At 50.1% G+C, this 20,290-nt stretch overlaps 8 protein-coding genes across 8 annotated transcripts; 3 read left to right on the forward strand and 5 right to left on the reverse strand.

Moving 5' to 3' along the window:
• Positions 1 to 975: 975 nt before the first annotated feature.
• Positions 976 to 3,774, reverse strand: DSM5745_00660 (calpain-like protein; the record flags this gene model as incomplete). The annotated part of the gene is made up of 7 exons (XM_026742676.1): positions 976 to 2,025; positions 2,075 to 2,266; positions 2,315 to 2,420; positions 2,467 to 2,727; positions 2,776 to 3,040; positions 3,087 to 3,273; positions 3,328 to 3,774. 7 exons carry the CDS (start codon positions 3,772 to 3,774, stop codon positions 976 to 978), a joined length of 2,508 nt encoding a protein of 835 aa, XP_026608521.1.
• Positions 3,775 to 5,463: 1,689 nt separating this feature from the next.
• Positions 5,464 to 6,648, reverse strand: nimX (cyclin-dependent serine/threonine-protein kinase CDC28; the record flags this gene model as incomplete). The annotated part of the gene is made up of 4 exons (XM_026742677.1): positions 5,464 to 5,725; positions 5,780 to 5,943; positions 6,001 to 6,509; positions 6,612 to 6,648. 4 exons carry the CDS (start codon positions 6,646 to 6,648, stop codon positions 5,464 to 5,466), a joined length of 972 nt encoding a protein of 323 aa, XP_026608522.1.
• Positions 6,649 to 7,382: 734 nt separating this feature from the next.
• Positions 7,383 to 9,068, reverse strand: DSM5745_00662 (uncharacterized protein; the record flags this gene model as incomplete). Its single annotated transcript, XM_026742678.1, has 5 exons — positions 7,383 to 7,387; positions 7,436 to 7,784; positions 7,852 to 8,689; positions 8,749 to 8,874; positions 8,929 to 9,068. 5 exons carry the CDS (start codon positions 9,066 to 9,068, stop codon positions 7,383 to 7,385), a joined length of 1,458 nt encoding a protein of 485 aa, XP_026608523.1.
• Positions 9,069 to 9,844: 776 nt separating this feature from the next.
• Positions 9,845 to 10,561, reverse strand: DSM5745_00663 (zinc finger MYND domain-containing protein; the record flags this gene model as incomplete). Its single annotated transcript, XM_026742679.1, has 1 exon — positions 9,845 to 10,561. The coding sequence occupies one exon, from the start codon at positions 10,559 to 10,561 to the stop codon at positions 9,845 to 9,847; it is 717 nt and encodes a 238-aa protein (XP_026608524.1).
• A 1,671-nt stretch (positions 10,562 to 12,232) lies between these two features.
• DSM5745_00664 (uncharacterized protein) lies at positions 12,233 to 13,899 on the forward strand (the record flags this gene model as incomplete). Its single annotated transcript, XM_026742680.1, has 3 exons — positions 12,233 to 12,904; positions 12,953 to 13,087; positions 13,201 to 13,899. The coding sequence occupies 3 exons, from the start codon at positions 12,233 to 12,235 to the stop codon at positions 13,897 to 13,899; spliced, it is 1,506 nt and encodes a 501-aa protein (XP_026608525.1).
• Positions 13,900 to 14,213: 314 nt separating this feature from the next.
• DSM5745_00665 (uncharacterized protein) lies at positions 14,214 to 16,024 on the reverse strand (the record flags this gene model as incomplete). The annotated part of the gene is made up of 3 exons (XM_026742681.1): positions 14,214 to 14,823; positions 14,882 to 15,137; positions 15,190 to 16,024. 3 exons carry the CDS (start codon positions 16,022 to 16,024, stop codon positions 14,214 to 14,216), a joined length of 1,701 nt encoding a protein of 566 aa, XP_026608526.1.
• A 922-nt stretch (positions 16,025 to 16,946) lies between these two features.
• DSM5745_00666 (thiolase family protein) lies at positions 16,947 to 18,348 on the forward strand (the record flags this gene model as incomplete). Its single annotated transcript, XM_026742682.1, has 3 exons — positions 16,947 to 17,108; positions 17,154 to 18,098; positions 18,148 to 18,348. 3 exons carry the CDS (start codon positions 16,947 to 16,949, stop codon positions 18,346 to 18,348), a joined length of 1,308 nt encoding a protein of 435 aa, XP_026608527.1.
• Positions 18,349 to 18,629: 281 nt separating this feature from the next.
• DSM5745_00667 (putative alpha/beta hydrolase) lies at positions 18,630 to 20,267 on the forward strand (the record flags this gene model as incomplete). Its single annotated transcript, XM_026742683.1, has 1 exon — positions 18,630 to 20,267. The coding sequence occupies one exon, from the start codon at positions 18,630 to 18,632 to the stop codon at positions 20,265 to 20,267; it is 1,638 nt and encodes a 545-aa protein (XP_026608528.1).
• Positions 20,268 to 20,290: the final 23 nt, after the last annotated feature.

The following is a 20,290-nucleotide window of genomic DNA, read 5'->3' on the forward strand; positions in this document are numbered from 1 at the left end:
TTATTATTACCTGGTATAAAAGCTAAATATATTAGCTAATATGCTTGCAGGTAAATAAAGGCTATAACTTATATTTATTAATATATTATATACTGGAACTATTTTAATAATAGTTTATATAATTATTACTAAAATAGCCTAGTATAATAATATACTTTATAAATAGCCCGTGGCCTTAGGTGTAATACCTATAAACTAAATTACCCTTAGTAAGTATGTTAATATACTATTTAATAGCAGCTTCCTAGTTAATAGGGCGGGCTATAATTTTTTTTATTATATTAGCTTTATTAATAGGCTTGCAAAGCGCGAGCTTGTGTTATAAATAATATAATTATTTATAAAGTTTATTTAAAACTACTAATTTATAGCCTAAATAATTTATTATATTAGTAATATAGGCTACTAGCGGCCAGGTTAGTAAAAAAATAAGTAAGTAAGTAAAAAAAATAACGCTATTATTACCTTTAATATTAGCTATTATAATAAAAGAAATTTAAAAAATTAAGGGTTTATAAATTATAGGTTTATATAAGCAGGCTATATATTACTTATATAATTTATTTTTTTATTATTTTTTAAACATGTTTATTAAATTTACTATTATTATGGCTATTAAAGAAAGTATTACTATTTAAAATAAGCTATTAATAAAAATATTAAATATTAAACAGGCTGTTAATAGTAGTATTTTTAATATTTTAGGCAGGATAAACTTTGTTCCGGCCTCGCGCATTACTCCCGGCATTAAAGCCTGCGCCCTAAAAATGACGGGACCTACGTACTACTGGCTCAAGTCGCGTCAACAGTGATCGGGTCAATGTACTCGTTGGGCAAAGGAAGAAACTGAACAAATGGTAGTATCATTGTAAATAATGATCGAATTGAACGCCACAACGCAGGACATAATGAGGCATCCGAGATTGTACATATAACATTTGGAGCTAATTCATAAGTGTAAGACGTGACGCTGCATTATTCAAACTGCATCGCGAACAGCCGCGATCCCTTTTCAGATGTTGCACTAAGAGCCGGGTCATCGATGTCGAGCGCAGCCTCGGTTTCAGTGTCAGGAATAGGACGGACCACCTCGAGAGACAATCTCTCGTCCTTTGAGTACACCCGTAGCCCGACCACGCACACCGCGTTCCACGGGTCAGTCGTGCTGTCAGCCTCGCTAAACGATGTCTGCGTGCTAGGCGGTCTAATCACAAGAGGCTCATCATGAGGCATATCAATATCCGAGTCGAACTCGAATCCCTCCAGCCAGTCTTGGTCACGATGGTGGGTGCTTCGGCGGCGACGGCAAAGGGAGTTGGTTGAGCGGTGGCGGCTAGATCGCGAGTATGTATCATGCGAAGACGGAGGTGTGAGCTCTGTGTGTGACTCATCAAATCTGATGCTTGGGACTGAGCCGTTGGTAGCATGCTTTGGCATGACGCCATTTGCGTGGCCGTTAATATCAGAGGGCGATTCCACGGGGCTGTCAGCGAGGACTCGCTCAGGCTCAGTTTCAGTATGCTGGTCGGAGATCTGAAGTTTAGCCGCTTTCGCTGCGAGTAGTCTTTCTTGCCTCCGCTGCTCGCGCGCCTTGAGCTTCTGATTGCGGATCCACTCGCGTTGGCGCTTCTTTTGTGTCTCATCGCGCAGCTTCTTTCGTTCCGCGACCTTGCGATGGTATTCGCGGTCCTCTCGTTCTCTCCGTTCAGCGTCAGTCTCGTGGACGATGCCTTTAGCATGTGCGAGGTCGTATGAGAGGCCAATTTGCACCAGCTTTTCACGTTGCTCAGGTGCAAGGCGTCTGACCGTTTCTTCGGTAGACACGTTGCCATGCCGGTAGGCTGTGATCTTCATGAGAACATGGTAGGATCCGGGTTCAAGGTCGACCTCCGCATTGGTGGAGCGCGAGATCAGGGAGTTGTTGACGCTTCGCACAATATAATCATCTTGACCCTCTTTCTCGAGACGGAACTTCAGAACAAAGCTATATTCACCAATGAGGCCCTTGAAATAGCGTGTGTCCAGCTGTCCCATGTTAGCCAAATCTACAGCGAGGCTTGACTAGAAAACTAACCTGAGACAGAACGATGACAACAGGACCAGCCTTAGTCACGTTCAGCCTGAATTTGGTCGTGTGGTAGTCTGCAGACCAAGGTACGTTCAGGCTCGTCCACTGCTGCGTAATCGTCCATTCGTCCCCGAACAATCGGGTGCGATCAAAATGTTGATACTTCTTGAGTAGGTCCTCGTACGAGATCCAGAAGAACTGAGGACATGTTAGTACATGCCAGTCTGCCGGAGCATTGATACGTACACCATCATTGCCAAATTTATGGTTTAGCTTCTGCATCCACTCAGGTGTCCACTGCTCGGATCCGTCGCTCCAAGCACCACTCCATTCTTTCTTTCCCCATGGGTTCCTGATTCCGTTAGCAAATTCGCGGCGCAATTTGTGGCTGTACATACCGTAGTTTTACCAAGCGCACACCGTCAATCTCCTTCACATCCATGATAGAATAGGAGTGGCCTTCGGCGATGCCCTTCCTGTCTCTTGGAGGTCCGCGATGGTTCGGAGTAAGCCAGTTCGAATATAGGCCAGTGCCACAGCCAAACAGGAACTCTTTGTTGACTTTCATAAGCTCTTCATTCCAGAACCTATCCTTGTCCAGTATATTGTTGGTGAGAAAATCAGATGTCACACCACCAGTCAAATCTTCAACTGCCTCACTATGGGATATTAGCCAAGTCCCGGTGCCAAGTACAAGGGTGACCTACCCGACGAAGCCTCCTTCGATAGCAGAGTAATCACCATGTGCCTTGGCATACGCCTTCTCCAGCAGCGGGAGCCAGGTCTCGTTTTCGTCTACACATTGTGCGAATTCCAAAGCCCGCGATCCTGTCTGGAAGACCCTGCGATATTCTTCCTCGGCATCTTTGCGGACGATGTTATCCCAAACGGGGCGCTCCTCGACCGACTCGTCATAGTCAGCAGCCCGTAAGTAAAGCTTATCATCCACAATACATTGTTGCCAGTCGCCGTCTGTACAGTGTTAGATTGCTTCAATAATCTCAAGGGACCTACTAACCTCTGTAGAACACAAACCCATAGACGCCGACCTGTTCGTCCCGATGAACACAGACCTTCTCAATTAACTCCTCCTTGTTTCCCATTGTACAAAGCGCAGCCATGAACCAGCAATCGCCGTCGCGACCCTGGCGTACATCTGAGGCTGTTGGCCCGTTAACATAGAACTGAGGTTTCTCAAAGATCTCCTGTAGTTGGACAACAGATTAGCTTATGTATGATTGTAGAACAAGGTGACTTACAGTCACTCTCTTCACTCCTTGTGGGCGCATCGCATCGTTTCGCTTGTCAAGCCCATCTAAGCAATTCCGTGTTCCCTCTTTCAAATCCATTTCGATATCAAAATGAGGGTCCGAATACTTCTGGTTGAGGCGTCTGCATTCCTTTGCAATACGAGTGACGGCCCGTTTACACTCTTCCCGAGCTTCATCGTAGGACTTGCGGGCAGCTTGTCCCTTGACGATGCCTTTGGGGACTCGTGCCGCCTTGGAGCGTGCATACGGATTGTCTGGCAGTACTGTGTACACCTTTCCAGGAAAGCTAGAGTTAAACTGCTCCCAGAATTGCTTAAGCTCTGCCTGTGGTGGCTGTTGGGGCCTTCGCAACCTGCTGTTTGAGCGAGAGCGGGTCGAGAGGGGAGGAGTGTAAACCATATCTGTGTAGTCGTCCTCGGGATCGAGATTCGCCATCGCCGTAATATTATTGCGTGTAAATAGAAACCGCCAGATCTTACTAGTAATGAAGAGGATTGCAGTATAGAAGAAAAGATAAAGCTTGACGACAAAGAGGAAAAATTGCAGCGCGCTTCCTTCGATATATAAGTTATCGGTCGTTGCGAGGAGCCCCGCATGCACGCTAGTATGGCGGCTGAGCAAAAATAATGGTTCTTGGAGAAGAGCGATCTCCTCAGAGGCTCAGACTCCAATAACGTTAAATGTCGCATTCCATGATCAGACCAATCGGCATGCGAAACACGGCTCTGGGCCCGCAGTCAGCACTCGACAGTCGGCAGTCAGGTCGCTCGATGTTTCAGATGCAAAGATGCTTGACCTGAGCAGCGCATGGCCCGCCAGGGAATGCACGCTGATCAGCCGGGGCTGAGCGCGGATGGAAAAAATAGCACCGGCACTATTACCATTATTAAACACGGGCACGCTGAGTTCCTTGAAATTTGCAGTCGTTTTCCAATAAGCTTCTTGATTTCCTGCTGACGGGCTGCGGTGTCTCGGAGGCTAAGATAAGGGGCCAAATTTCAAAAACACGTCGTGCCGGGATTTCTTCAGATGAAGAAGAAGAACCGCGCCTTGAGTAACGTAACTCGCTGCATGGCAGCGTAGGACAGCATGAGGATCGAGATTCGACAAGAATAGTCACAGTGGTCCCCGAATGACGATACGAGCTCAGCACTGGAATCCATGCAGGTGCTCAGACGCAGCGGACCACGAAGCCGTTCTCAGCTCAGCCGGTGACTGGTCCCTACTCCCTAGTCGGAGTAGAGTTTCCCAGGTTAAACTCGCATAGCTAGCGTTGCATTCCTCGAGAGTCGACGACCTTGCCTGGAATCGTTAGTCGCCTGAGGCTGTGTCGGCTGTCGAGACTCGAGCTGATGGTCTCGCAGGGCTGAACGGCCATCCACCAATGGTTAACCCCGCCGGTCGGTCTTGACCGAGCCGCTCCTCAAGTCTCTCCAGGGATGTTCTTGCAGCTGGCACAAGGATGATTAGAAACGCCTGGCGCGCTTCAACATTTCAAGTAGCGGTCAACACTGTTAGCGACATAAGAAAGATATAGTAATGCTGGAGGCTGAATTCCAGAAACTTTGAAATAGTACGGAGTAGTGGCGGATGGTTGGTCTGGGGCGGGAGGGAACCACACGTGCTAAGATGGGGCCATAACTGACGCATGATACGCACGGTCGTCTAGTCCTGGCCAACAGACTCAGAGAAGAGAAAAAACGGCCCCTGGCTGACAGGCTGTGCTGATGAAGCTGCAATCATCACCCCGATCGACACGGGCGCATCCATCTCATCATCACTTTCAAGTTTCTCACCACTTCGCTCTTCTTGCATCTATGTGCTGCTTACAACGTCAATCAACAAGGTAGCGTAGAGAATTGAACGCAATCCTTGGAATATCATAACCTAATTCTTCCCTGACAGAGCACTCCATAACAACGCCGGTGACAAAAGAAATACAAGAAGCGGCGACCGGGTAAGGCAATGTACCAAGACACCGGGACTGATGTATAAGACGAGAAACGAATCACCCCCTGTACCACCTGCAAGAGCCTCGGTCCAACCTCGATCCAACCCTCGCCCGGTCATTATTGGTATACGTACGTAGATTACATGTAAGCAGGAAACTCATGAGTCATCGAATCAGTGAAAGCCATTGCGGCGAGTGCGTCCAGAATAGTACGAGCTGCCGTGTTGGAAGTATGGGTGCATGCAAGCCTGCTTGGCTGAGATACGGCGGGCGGGATCGTATTCGAGCAAGGCTTCTAGAAGGTCAAGGCCATCATCTTCGAGGCCAGAAACCACGCTGCTGATGTCTTCGCGCTTCCACTTGGGGAAGGTCGCTTTGAAATCGGGGAAGGAGGTGACGCCCGGCCAGATGCTTTCATCCGGAGTTCCAAGGAGCCTAGGCAATATAATTAAGAACATGTATATAGAAGTCAATGTAGGGATAGCATACCGGAAGATCTTGAAGATTTCATCGATTTCCGAGTCACCGGGGAACAACGGCTTGCGAGTACACATTTCCGCGAAAATGGCACCACAAGACCACATATCAACACCGGTGGAGTACTGACGGCCACCCAACAGAATCTCAGGGGAGCGGTACCACAGAGTTACAACCTAGAGCAACATTAGTGACCAAGCCCATGCCATGAAGGGTGGAAGGAGTGCATATACCTCGTGCGTGTAGGTTCTGAGCGGAACACCAAATGCCCTCGCCAAACCAAAATCGGCCAGTTTGAGATTGCCATCGCGGTCAATCAGGAGGTTCTGAGGTTTCAGGTCACGGTGCAGAACCCTGTGGCTGTGACAGAAACGGATACCCTCAATCAATTGTGCCATAAACTTCTTGACCATCGCATCTCCCAAACCCAGGTTCCGGCTCAGAGAAGAGCCATCCGGTAAAGCCCTACCGCGTCCACCTTCACTGACCGGCAGTGCCTCCATGTACTTCTTGAGATCGAGGTCGAGATATTCGAAAACGAGGTAGAGCTTGTGTCCGTCCGCATGCACGATGTTTAGGAGTCGCACAATATTGGGATCGTTCATTTCCTTGAGCAAAGAGATCTCGCGGATTGCAGTGCTAGGTACGCCTTCATCTTCAGCCTCGAGTCGGATTTTCTTCAACGCAACGATACGGTTTGGGTGGGTGAGTTCGCGAGCCTTGTAGACGACACCATACGTTCCTATAGCCAAGGCATTGTTAGGATCAATGATAGACCTGAGACTGGCCAAAGCAGATGGATTGCGGTAAACGAGCCGCAAATGAATATGGATTCGTCACCCACCCTCGCCGATTTTCTCAATCTTTTGGTAATTGTCCATGCTGATCACTGAGCAGCCACTGCTAATCGATATGACACGGATCGGTAGAATGTACCGGGCTTAGATGCAATTGGGATGAAATGAATGCGAGGCAGAGTACAGCAAGGCCGTGGGGTGCAGACAATGACAACAGCCGTGATGTTGCCTGGGGGCCGGAGACAGAGGTGCAGGAAAACAATTGCCGGGCTGGGTTCGGGAGTTCTGCGAGGGGCTCGAACAGAGTTTATCGAATGGCGAGCAAGGGGCAAAGACCCAATTCCCAAGGGCTATCGATATCCGACAATAGCTGAACGAACTTGAACTTACCTGTTGTTGTCGAGCGATTTCTTGCTTGACTGAGGGAGAGGGAGTGGTTTTCTGGTGGGGAAGAAACGAAGGCGGTCAACCAAATGCGGCTGTAGTAAACAAATCCATCGCGTCCTGAGAAGGCGGTGGGCGCGTCCCACTCCCACTCCAGGGCTGACTTGCAAATTCAGAGACCCTATCAACAACTCAAGTTTCAACCCTCGCAATTGCTATTAGAAAAATTTGCTACAAAAGACATGGTTAGAGGGATCAGCTGCGCAGATATGCCATACGCTCTTTAACAGAAAGTTCGCTGGTCACATCGTTGGATATATTGACATCTGCCTGCCACCCACCAAACAGCATCCGAGCCGCTCAGCTTCTTCACTAACAGTATCTAGGCTGCTTTGGCCACGGCCGTTACTGACCAAGCATGGAAAACTATCCAGTTAAGCTTAATTTGTCGAGCAAGCGCTCAGCATTTCTCGAACGCCATGCATACTGTCCAATAATGGCTCGTATTCTTGGCGTGTCATTACGCGGTATGATCGGAGACGCGGACCTTGTACTTCATTTGAGGAGTTACGACAAAGGAGTATCCGAGTCCAAGCATATTGCTGGCCGCCAGCAAAGTTGCCGTAAGCAATGGCCTGTAGATGAAGCAGACCATTTGTATCAAAGGCCCATTCTGCAAAGGACGACAGATTACTCATTTCGGTTCTTTCGCGGTCTTCCGAGTGCAATAATTGCGACACCAGGTCGCAGGGTGAATTTTCGTTGCCGATGAAAGTAGCTCGAAGGTGAATCAGCCTGAGAGTATGCCCGATGTTCATAAATTGCATTCTGGGTTCCTAATGGCAGTCAACGATATGTCAAAGGGACCGGCAAGAGTGTTGAATATTCCAGAAGAAACCATACCATGAGCCAGGGTCTGGAAAACACGCTAATGCCAACAAGCTCTAAGGGCAGTCCCTGAAGGCTATACTCTAGAGCATAGTCTAGAGGGGACTGAAAGGTAAGGGCTCCATTGAAGGTCAGGAAATGACCAACCAAACGTTTGACTGTCCGAGGGATTGATTTAAAACATATCGAGGTGCGCTTTGAAAGATATAGCTCTTCCAGATTGTCGCACAACTGTAGGAAGGCCTCGACAGGATGAGTCTTATTCTCGTCAATGGGATAAACACATTCGAAACGTCGAAGGTGGAAGGGCCTGCCCGAGCCGGTTAATCCCGTTAGAAACTGTACAGTTCCGGGACATTGTCGAAGCGTAAAACTCTCCAACTCATGTAGATGGACAAAAGCATTCACATGTTTGTATGCCATTTTAGGTGTGCTATTTCCGAGCGCGATATTGGACAAGGATAGATGTCGTAAGCAGCCAAAGTCGGCTTTCCCTTTGCCTAACTCGCACCCGCGAAGGCCCGTTAATTCATTGATATGCAACTCGCTGTCATCCAACCAACTCAAATCGGGGTCACTAAGGTGTCTGGAAACGACTCCCAGTTTAAGGTGTTTGAGATGCATGGAGTTTGCTGTTAGGCATGCCACAAGATTTCCATGATCGCCATCTGGGTCTATGCCTTCCCATGTGAGCGATCGTAGATTGTTCAGCTGAGAAAGCCCAGCCATATCAGTTGAACTTTGGCATGTACCGTCGGTGATCAATGATAGGGACTGGATACAGTTCTGGTTCAACGGTATGTATCCGGTGGGACCCATCACCTCGTCAGGAACACAGCATCCTAAATGCCAACTAATCCCAGGATATGTCAGCGCAATCAAGCTCAAATCAAATGTGTATGAACGACATACGAGAAGTTCTGTAATGTTGCCTCACTGAAATGATGCATGAGGCTTCGGAAGTTGTCCGCCAATTCGTTCATGAACGCTGGGTGATTTAAGATCTTCTTGAATGCATCTGGTTCTGTCTCGCAGCACCTGCTGTACCGCGGGTACTGGGTGAATGCGATGAGATGTAGGTGTTTGACGAACTCGCCGGCATCAAAACTGACTTTTGAGCCGTCGGAGTTAAACCAGGTCTTCTCTGAGGAGATGCGCAGGTCTCGCAATCTATGCTCCAGGATTGGAATAACGCACTCCTCGTATAAATGAGGAGAAGTAAGCTGGTGCATGTGTCGAGATGTTTGGGAAAGAATTTTTCGATCCTCGAGGCGGGGAATCTTACCATGGTCAATCATTTAAACTGGTAAAAGAGGGCAGAATCCCGAGACTCACATAATGCAGAATCAAGAGGAAGAGCTCAAGTGGTAGCGTTTCAAGCACACTTGGTATGCGGATCTCGGCCATGGTCGAGCGTCTGGGTACCGTAGAAGCCGTACTACCCTGCGCGAGTTGACGATAGCCTCAACTGCAAAAAAGGGCTCCAGAGAAGTCAACACAGGGTATGGTACGTGGATAAGTTGTGCTCAACTATGACTGGAGATTGTGATTTAAAAAGGAAAGAGCAAAGGATCCCGCCTTGACTGGAGGAAAAAGTAAGATCAATCAACGGGAGAGGATGACAAGCGAGGGGTTTCCACACAAGCAAACAAAGCCAAAGAAAGAGCTCTCAAAGATCTTGAAGATTTTCTAGGAAATAGTCCGTAGGACTCTATGCCTGCAGTTTGGCTCAAGGGGCCTGTGAGAGATAATGTCTTCGGCAGTCTTCAACATGATTATTGCAGCATAAACTAGCTAGCACGCTACTGCTGTCTTCTATCCGACAAATTGCATAGGCTATCGAATGCTGTAGACATGACCAAATCCACTAGAGCAAGTCCACCTCGACGCAATGACACACGAGTTTTGGTAGTGAACGTTCTAACCTAGGTGCTTGATAACCAGGTTAACATGATCTACAACTTGAGATAAGATCAGTCGGCAATATACCTGGTCATAATTGCCAGGCTCAAGCGCGACGCAAAAATGAAGATGCGTCAAGAAACGATGTGTACATGTCACCTGTTTCAGTTTGCATCATTATCTTTCGCATCTCGGCCCCAGGCTGCCCACCAGGCCCTCGACCGCAAATTTGTTCCGAAAGCATCCTCATCTGCATTGGCATTTGGTGGTCTCCATAGTGTTCAATGATATCGCCCTTTTCGACTGCGTTGGCCAATGAACTCCATCCTCCACGCAGACCCGTTGCCAGACACTCCTTGGCCTTTTCAGGGGACCACCAAGATGGAAGTAGACCGCGCTTGCGTTCAGCGAGGCGCAAGAACCGATGGAAGCCGTCACGGCTGTCAGGTTGTCCTCCATAGATGCTGTCCACATCGGCGTCCCCGTCGAAGACATACTGATCCTCAAGGTGAAGACGATAAGCATCTATGAGAAGCTTATAGACGTCTTCTTCAGGGCGATTGTGAAGCCAGGTTTCCTTGTCGAGCTCGTGCAAAGGCTTGGCGATAAAGGCAGAAAGGCCTTTAGGGGTACGACGAGAGTTGTCTCCTGTGTTGGCTTCGCTGGCGTCCTTGGAACATGTCTTTTTATGGGCTTTCCAGTCTGTCTTTTGGCACTCACGGGAGCAGTACCATTGGGTCTTGCACTTGGCGCAGCGCTTCAGAGTGACCTCGTCCGATGCTTTCTTCGCGCAGGTGTTACAGGCAGGGTCAGACTCAGCCATTGTGTTGTTTGTTCGCTGGCTAATTGTTTCAGAAATGATATCTAGATGATTGAGAAAGATCAAGAGTAATGAAGTACTCTTAGGAAGTGAGTTAAAACAAGTGGAAATGAGTAGAAGTGTTTGAGTGAGAACCTTAGGTTGAAGTCAGGTCTGGTCTCTGTTTTCTGGTTCTGTAGAAACCACCCGAAATGCACATGTGATCGCTCAAAAGCCACCAGGACAATGTTTGACATTGAAACTGATACATCAATTTTCTATTTGACTCTTGCACTATCCAAGAGAGTGCATATACAGCTGCTAACCACCTATAGGCTCATTCCCCGGACCCCATGAGCCCAGGTGATACGAAGTTTGCATTGCTCAATGAAACCAACTCCATCTCAACAATGATCATGAGACTTCTTTCCCCGCAAGGATTCATCAATATGCTCCTACAGACTTTACAGGCTTTACAGGCAAAGCGCTCTGTATGCCATGTCAGCATTTTTGTCAGGACTCAGGCCATCCTATCATCGTTATTATGCGAAGCACAGTGGCCTTGTATAGCACAGTACCTACAACGCAATTGAGGACTGTGAACTGCTACCTTGATGGCAATATAGCATTTCAGTGGCGCAGAACCCAGGTTATCCCTCGCAACTTCCTCTAAAGACATTTTATCTTTCACAGTTTACTACTAGTCCAACTTTTGACCCTGGCTAACTTTTGGGTGATATGTAGGTCCAATGGTCCATCCTTGACACCAATATAATCATTATAATGCCAGGCCGTAGTCATCAAAGTGTTATTTGTGGCCTCCTTTTGGATTAACAGTCCCTTTGGATTGCACCATCACTTACACCTGTCATCGCATGATATATATATTGTCTTGGTCCCAGCAAACCGGACGCGTCCAGATCCCATGAGCCTTTTCTTTATCCAGCTGTCCAGTCTTAGACTACGCTGAATACGAACAGGAAATCAAGACTCGGGCACACAAGCGCCAATCTCGGATTATCGGGCAAGGGCTTTATGGCACGGCTTTAACCCTATTCGGATGTCCCTCAGTCTCAGCCTTGCGGTCCCCAGCATATACCAATCACACAATGCGGGGCGCTCTAGCGGATCTACTCAGGAACCTAGACCATTTCGAACTCTATAAATATTCAGCCTTTCCCAATCTTCTGGTGGTACAGGCTCATAATTACGGAATACTGTCACTGGCATCTCTCAGACAGCCGTCCTTCGAATTAATAATCCCCCTTTTGCCGACAGGTTTCACACCGCCGCAATGTATTAGGTCCACGATTCCTGGCGGACTTGCAATCCCGTCGATGTCAAGATTAATCAATGTGCTGAATTTTGCCGTTGTTCAGTACGTCGCCGACGAGTTCTTGGCGCTGTTGTCTGTCTTTCACATCATGAAGCCGATTTTCAGCGGAGTCAATGATGGGAAAAGCAGATGGAAACAATGGACCTCGAACACTGTCAGAGTCTCTTCTCTGTCCATACCGGCAATCTGACATCAATTCTAGATGTCAAGCGTCAAAACATCAGCAGTTGGAGAGACTGGTTTAGTCAGCGCCACTTTCCCAAGCCATTTTGGGGGCCATGGTCGAAACCAATCCAAGCTCTCGATGATGTCTAACTCCACCCCCTCAACCAGGCTTTCGACGCCGAATCAAACCCCAGATGCGACCAAAGTTACCTTTCCGAAAGCCTAGATCTCGCGCCAAAGCTGGCCCGGCTTTTGTTTTCGTCGATGCCGCCGAGGGGCTTGCGGGTGGGCCACGGGATGAAGAAGCGAGGATTTTAATCAGACGGCAGGCTGCACGATCAGGTCGCAAACACCAACGGACGCAGAGCGCAAGGCAGTCCCCCTCAAGTATTTCGGGAGAGGGACCATTGCTAGTTACCGACGGATGTCTCATTGAACCAGATGAAGTTGACAGCGTCGATCACTCCATTGCCCCGCAGCCCTCATTTACGGGCTATGAGGCACTGAGAGCAACTTACAACTTTGACATTACCTATCTGGCGAGCTTTACTGACGTGGACCTTGGGAAAGCAGCTGCACTCCCTCTACAAAGCCAACCAAGCCTCCTCTCCAGCCTTCTGCAGCAACGATCAACATCCTTTCTCAGCTATCTCCCTAGCCGGTATGGCTCGAGCCGTTGCCTCGATGATGCTATACACTGCGTCGCCGCAAGAGCCGGTCAGATGTTCGGTTACTCGACGAGAGCCGCAACAATATCAAAACTGTACGGCAAAGCTTTAAGAAGCCTACAGCATGCCCTCAGTGATTCGGAGTTGTGCATGGGTGTCGATGTTTACTGTGCGACGCGGCTGTTGACACTATACGAGGTAGACTCTGTTCGATCTATTCAAGACGTCGGTTATAACAGGCCTTAGTTCATCAGCCCTCCTGAAGAGAATCACTGGGTTCTTCACAACCGGGGTGGAATTAAGCTGCTTGAGTTGAGAGGACCTGAGAACCACAAAACGAAATTTGACTGGATGCTTCTCAAAAGTGTTGCGCCCTCTATTGTGAGTTCTCTCTTCAACCACTTCTGTCATATTTCTGCTAGGCGTGATAATCCCTCCATGAATGACAGCCAGCTTCAGATGCGAACAATGGTCTACGGACTAACACCCTCTAGCTGTTAGACGAGATGTACAGATTACGAAGCGTGGGCATCTTCGAAGCACCGTCGTGGCAGGATCTTTTTGCATATGCATCCGAAAGCGAAATGGATCGCGACTCAAGTCTCTGGTGGGAGTTCTTCAGACTAACCTGCCACGTTACAGGTGTTGTATCTAATATGCGAGACACGTTTACGACGTCAACAGACCCATCCGAGTACTGTGAACGGACCTCAAAGATCCTTGAAAGAGCAAGATGGGTGCGTCAAATGCTTCACGATGGCCACGTCCGCTACCAAACTCGGGAACCCTACCCATCCTCTCTTTTCGATCTCCCTTCTACGCCCGAGTCACCCGACCGCATCAGACTCCGCGGGTTCTACTTTCATCCGCGCATGCAAATATGCAGGGTTATTACAACACTCTCGCCAGACGAGATGGAGCGCGCCTCTGCGGAAGTGGAGGCGCAGACTCTAGCTGCGCAGGCACTCCTGATCCAACAGGCGACTGTCAAGCTGGACCCAGCTATGTCGTGGTACTTTGAGCAGAAGAACCCGTTTGCGCATTCTATTATACGCACGAGAGAGAAGTGGGTTTCGCAGAGCGAGCTCCCGTGGGGTGAGCTGCGTGATGTGTTGGCGCAGCGGTGGTTGAAGTGGCATTATTCTTGGAGGGGATCGCATCTTTCGCAGTCATTGGAGGAGAAGTCTAGTTAACTCTTCAGGAAATGATCTAGCAATCTAGCTCTGTAGGCTGCGATTATAGCTAATAAATGCAATATGGCTTGCCTTAGGACGGTGTTCATCCAAAAGCCTTTTTTGCTTGGCAGAAACTGAGTACTCCAGCCCTATGATGAAACAGAGAATGCTGACCAAATATTGCTAGGCTAAAGTACTCGCATGCGAAGTAGAAGTGCATGTCTTCAAATTGTTTAGTGCTTACGAATTCTTTTTGAAATGACCTGTTAAGCTAATGCAATCCCGAAAGTGTCCTCAAAACCAGCAATGCAAGGAAAAGAAACTTGCGCTTCTCAAACCTCCTCCCTCCCCTTTTCATTCCCACCTCCATTCCCATCCTCTCTCTCAACGGAGCGCCTCTCGGGCGTCAAAACCTGACTAGTCGTCTCTGAAGAGTCCGCACTTTTCTCCCTCGCCTCAATCTCCCTCCTCCTCTCCTCCTCCAACTCCGCAGCATCCTTCGGCCTCTCCAACCCATGATCCCTAATCAACAAACAAGCCAAGAAGCAAACCCCGATTAATGGCACCTGCAAGATAAACACCGCCTTGCTTGCAGCCGTATACGCATCCACAATTCCACCCCACGCAGCCTCTGGCACCGACGACTGGGACGGCAACGAGTACGTCGAATCCGACAGGTTTTTATACCCGGCTGGCAAGTGCGAGCGGAGCGTTGCTTGCAATACAGCACCGGAGATGGCGAGACCACACGCACCGCCCATGCAGCGGAAGAAATTCCGGTCTGAGATTACGACGGCACGCTGGCGCTTCGTGCAGTGTGCTTGGAAGGCTACCAGGGTTGGTTGGAAGGTGCAGCCCACTCCGGTGCCAGTGATGGCGACAATTACTGCTATTGCAGCGGGGTGGGTGGATGTGTTGAAGAGGAGGGTTAGGCCGGCGCCGCTGGGTTGGGAAAGTTAGTTTATACGTCTACTGCGCACGTCGTTTTGGGAATACTTACAGTGTCCACATGCCGAAGCCAAACCAGATGACCTCACCGTATCGTTTTTGGCGTGAAATATATTGACCTGAGAGCACGGACGAGATGGATTGACAGGCGACCATCGGACATGTTAGGGCTGCCGAGACGATTGGGGACCAGCCACGGGCGTTTTGGTAGTAGAGTGGGAGGTAGTAGAGGTATGCTTGGTAAACAGCTCCTAACAGAAAGCTCTGCAGGAAGAGCGCAACGATGACCTTGTTCTTGAAAAACTCCACTGCTGACTGTTAGTATCACAACTGGTATATATAGGCTTGAAATAGACATACTCGGCAACATGGGCAACACTGCGATCTTCCATTCGATGAAGAAGAAGGTGATCAACGACAATCCTCCAATAACAAGCATGCTGATGACCATGGGCGAATCCCACACGAAGTATGAACCACCCCCAGAGATCGGAATCAACAGGAAGATGATGCCAATCGAGGAGGCAATGATACCGAAATAATCAATCTTCTTCAGATTCGTCCGGAAACTGCCCTTGGCCGCGGTATCAGGAATGAGGAAGTATCCCACAACAATTGAGCAAGCAGCCAGCGGCGCAAGCATCCAGAAGAACCCACGCCATGTCGCTCGGAGAATGAACGCCGCCGCGATGAACGGACCAACAACATTGGCAATACCCAACGCCGCTCCCAGAATTCCCTGATACTTGCCCCTCTGCTCGAGGGTCACAACGTCCGACACGATGATCATAGCCAAAGAGCTAATACCGCCCCCGGCAACACCGGCCAGGCCGCGGAAGACATAAAACATGGCTGCATTCTGAGACAACCCGCAGAGCAAGTCCGCGATACATAGCAATGCCAATGCGCACAAGTACACAATCTTCCGCCCAAAGATGTCTGATAACCGCCCGTACAACACGCTGAACATGGTGTTGGCGATGAGTGATGATGTGCCCGCCCATGATATCGTATCTTTCCCGTTCAGATCCTCTGCGATTGACGGTAATGTCACGGTGATTCCATTTTGGTCGACGAAAGAAATAAACAGCGAGATCGCGAGACCGGCAAAGACAACAAGAAGCCGTCCTCGTGGGAGTATATTCGTTTGATCATGCAGGGCCTTTTCCGCTGCCTGTTGCCGATTGCCTGCCATGTCTATATCTTGACCCGAATCTATATCTAGACTGACAACGCAGTGATACAGAATTCATCGAATCGAGTTCAATTCAGCACATTCAGATCAATTCAATGCGCTGTCAACCGTTCGAGCACTGACTCTTCAAACGTATGCGCAAGCGACTTCGTGACATGACATGATTATGGAAATTTTCCTGCTTTATCTACAATACTGACACTACGGAGAAATAGTACTTCGGAAAAGGTGCCGACGCAATCCTCCAAGAGGCCCATAATATGGACCCTGTTATTGGCGGCAGAAGACTTAGCTATAGCCGCTGTCGAGCATGACTGGATGACGTGGACGGAATGGATCTCTTGCTAAACGATCAAAATCTGCAGTCAAAGTGGCGATCGGAACTGGTGTGGAGCTGGTATGTCGGATGTCCGATGTTCTCGGAGACAGTCCGATGCTCCGATGATGCCTGGATAATGGTAATCGATAAGATGGAGCACTACGACGCAATATATGTGCTTGATGTCTGTTATCATTCGTGGTGCATGTTCGATAAGAATTATATAGCATCGCGGTAGATTGAAGGAGGCATGAGAAACCCTAAATGCACTGGAAAGCTAGCCTCCTTAACAGCGAGCAAAATACTCCATATAACTGCCTAAATAGACATATACAAAAGATCTTTTTACAGTTCATCAATATCTTTCAATCTTATATCAATCAATGCTCTGTCCCGTACACCTTAGGGCTATGGCCGGTTTGTCATGTGACAGCAGCCTCGGCAGATGCGGAGGGGCGGTTAACGGCGGCGCCAATTCCGGGGAAATGGATCTGAGGAGATCATCAACGGAGCGTCTTCAACATCTCTTCATCTCCTTGACATCCAAGATACCCGCACTCTTATCAACAGTCCATCTGCCTTTATCGTTGTTTCTCCGTTCAAATGGCCATCCAATCTTCAACTGGGCTCACTGCCCGCCTCCTCAAGCGCACAGCCTTCCCCGCATCTCACCAGTGGCGAAGGCAATTCAGCGCTGCCCGCCCAACTTTCAAGGAGATTCAGGATGCATACATCATTAGTGCAGCTCGAACGCCAACTGCAAAGGTATTACAAATATCTCTGTCTCGCGCCCGGTGTTAACGAGATTAGTTCAACGGCTCCTTCGTCTCCGTAACCGCTCCCCAACTCGGTGCTGTCGCTATCAAGTCCGCCATCGAAAAGTCCAGCGTTCCCCTCGAGAAAATCACAGATGTTTACATGGGCAATGTCCTGCAAGGCTCAGTCGGGCAGGCCCCGGCTCGCCAAGCCTCGATCTTCGCCGGACTCTCGCCAAACGTCGAGTCCGTAACTGTGAACAAAGTTTGCGCATCCGGCTTAAAGGCTGTCGTGTTCGCGGCGCAGAATATTCAACTCGGTCTTGCCGAGGCCCAGATTGCGGGTGGCATGGAGAGCATGTCTCGCGTGCCGTACTACCTTCCTCGCTCTAGCCAGCTGCCTCCGTTCGGAGAGATCAAGCTGGAAGACGGACTTATCAAGGATGGACTCTGGGATGTCTACAACCAGTTCCACATGGGTATCTGCGCGGAGACTACGGCTAAGAAGTATGAGATTTCGCGGGAGGCTCAGGATGAGTATGCCATTGCATCATATGAGCGGGCGCAGAAGGCATGGAAGGAAAACAAGTTTGTTGAAGAGATTGCGCCTGTGACTGTCAAGAGCAAGAAGGGCGATACCGTTGTTGAGCGTGACGAGGGCTACGAGAACCTGCGAGCTGATAAGCTGAGAACTCTCAAGCCTGCGTTCCTCAGGGATGGCACCGGTACTGTGACGGCTGGAAATGCTTCAACTATGAACGATGGCGCATCCGCTCTGGTTCTGGCGAACAGGGACCTCGCCCGCGAGTTTGGTGCCGGAAAGCGCGCCCTCGCACGCATTGTCTCCTCTGCTGATGCCGCAGTCGACCCGGTCGACTTCCCCGTCGCGCCGGCCAAGGCTGTTCCCATTGCGCTCGAGCGCGCGGGTATCACCAAGGACCAGGTCGCTGTGTGGGAGTTCAACGAGGCGTTTGCTGCTGTCATTGAGGCCAACAAAAAGGTGATACTCATTCTTGTCAAGCTCACTGAATGCTTGCTAACTATTTTAGATTCTCGGCCTGGAAGGTGCTCGCGTTAACGAGCTCGGAGGTGCCATTTCTCTCGGGCATGCGCTTGGTAGCTCAGGCTCTCGTATCCTGACAACGCTTCTGCACCAGCTGCAGCCCGGCGAGTATGGTGTTGCTGCTATCTGCAATGGTGGCGGCGCTGCGACCGCAGTTGTTGTGCAGAAATTGGATCGTGTCGATTAACTGATGATCTAAGCGTTATAACCTATTAGCATTGGCGCACATTGTATATATATATGGAATATTGAATAATCGCATGCTTCCGCACTTTGTATTTGTATAGAGCGGGGATCCCCGCATGCATGCTAAGCGTTTATCCGGACCCGCGTCGGCTTCAAAGTCGGCAGTCGTTGCCACAACCATTCCCGTTCCCCGATGACTTCAAGAAGACCATGGAGGGGCAATTCCTTCAACGAATTCAATTCATCCTTCTCTACAGTTAACCCTACCAGCAAACCTGCGAGATGGCGACCTCCGGCCTCCTGTACGTGACGATGCAGCCTCGTCCCTCCCTCCCGGCTGCCCAGTTCCACGACTGGTACAACTCCGAACACGGTCCTCTACGGCTTCGTCTCCCCTTTATCACAAATGGCTTCCGCTACCGAGCCGTCGACGGCGCCGAGCCCGAATGGGTGGCCCTCTACGATATCACCGACATGGACGAGCTCACGCGCGAGACGTACCTGTCCCTCCGCGGGGACACAATCAAGACCCCGCGCGAAAAGGCGACCATGGCCCAGATTGATGTGGGCCGGAAACTCTACGACCTCCTGCAGGACGAAAAGGCGCCCGACTTCAAACCGCTTGAAGACCAAGCCGATACCACTGCCGCTGGCCACATCCTCATCTCGAACACTTCAACCCTCCCCGCCGACAAGGAAGACGATCTGAAGGCTTGGTACAAGGAGGAACACATCCCCATGCTTGCGCGCGTGCCGGGCTGGCGCCGCAGCCGCATCTTCGTCACGGCATCAATTGACCCTAAGGCCCCTCGCGAATTCGTTGCCCTGCACGAATTCACACCTCAGAATGGCCTCGGCGGGCCTGAGCACAAGGCGTCCATGGAGACTCCCTGGCGCGCCCGCGTTTCCGACTACCTGACGTCTAAAACCCGCCGTGTCTACAACTGGGCATACACATTCGGGCCGGCGCCACGCGAGCTCTCCTCCCTTGCGTCGCCCGATACCATCGGCCCCTGGTCCTCGAACGACGGCCGCACCCGTACCCTCCCCGACCAGTCTAACCCCGCCGTCGAATCCTACATCACTACCCCCGACGGCGTCGAGATCCCCTACCGTCTGGAAGGCTCGACGGACCCTCACGCCCCCGTCATAGTCCTCAGCAATTCCATCCTAGTGGACTACAGCATCTGGGACTCGTTTGTGAAGACATTCCTCGCCGACGAGCGGAACAAACAGTTCCGTATCCTCCGCTACAACACGCGCGGCAGGTCCGCTGCTGCGGGCGAAAACCCCATCAACATTGACGTTTTGGCAGGCGATATTATCGCTCTTCTGGACGCCCTGCGCATCCCTCAGGCTATCCTGATCGGCGTGTCTCTCGGCGGTGTCACAGTCCTCAACGCTTCTCTCCTCTACCCGAACCGCGTAAAGACCTTCATCTCCTGCGACACGAACAGCTCCGCCCCCGAGACAAACAGGAAGGCATGGAACGACCGCGCCGCGATTGCGGAATCCGAGGGCGCCACGCACCCCGAGACCAAGGAGCCCGTTATCGGCGAGGAATTGTCCGAGGTCACGGTGCGCCGGTGGTTCACGGAGAAGTCCTACGAGACGCAGCCTGATGTTCCCGCCAAGGTGAAGGAGGTTGTTCGCGCGAACAGCCTTGTTGGGTTCAAGAAGGCGATGCAGGCGCTTTGCGCGTATGATGTGCGCGAGAGGATGCAGAAGGCGACTGTCAAGGGACTGTTTGTCGCGGGTGACAGCGACGGCGTCCTGCCCAAAACGATGAAGCAGATGGCGGAGGATTTGAAGGTCGAAGGGGGTGCCGAGTTGAAGCTTGTTCCTGGCGCTGGACATTTGCCTATGGTTGAGCAGCCGGAGGCATTTAAGGGTATTGTTAATGAGTTCTTGCATCAATAGATGTATCATGCCGTAATGTATAT

The sequence above is a fragment of the Aspergillus mulundensis genome (genome assembly GCF_003369625.1).
Source record: "Aspergillus mulundensis strain DSM 5745 chromosome Unknown scaffold_0, whole genome shotgun sequence".
NCBI classification, from domain to species: domain Eukaryota; kingdom Fungi; phylum Ascomycota; class Eurotiomycetes; order Eurotiales; family Aspergillaceae; genus Aspergillus; species Aspergillus mulundensis.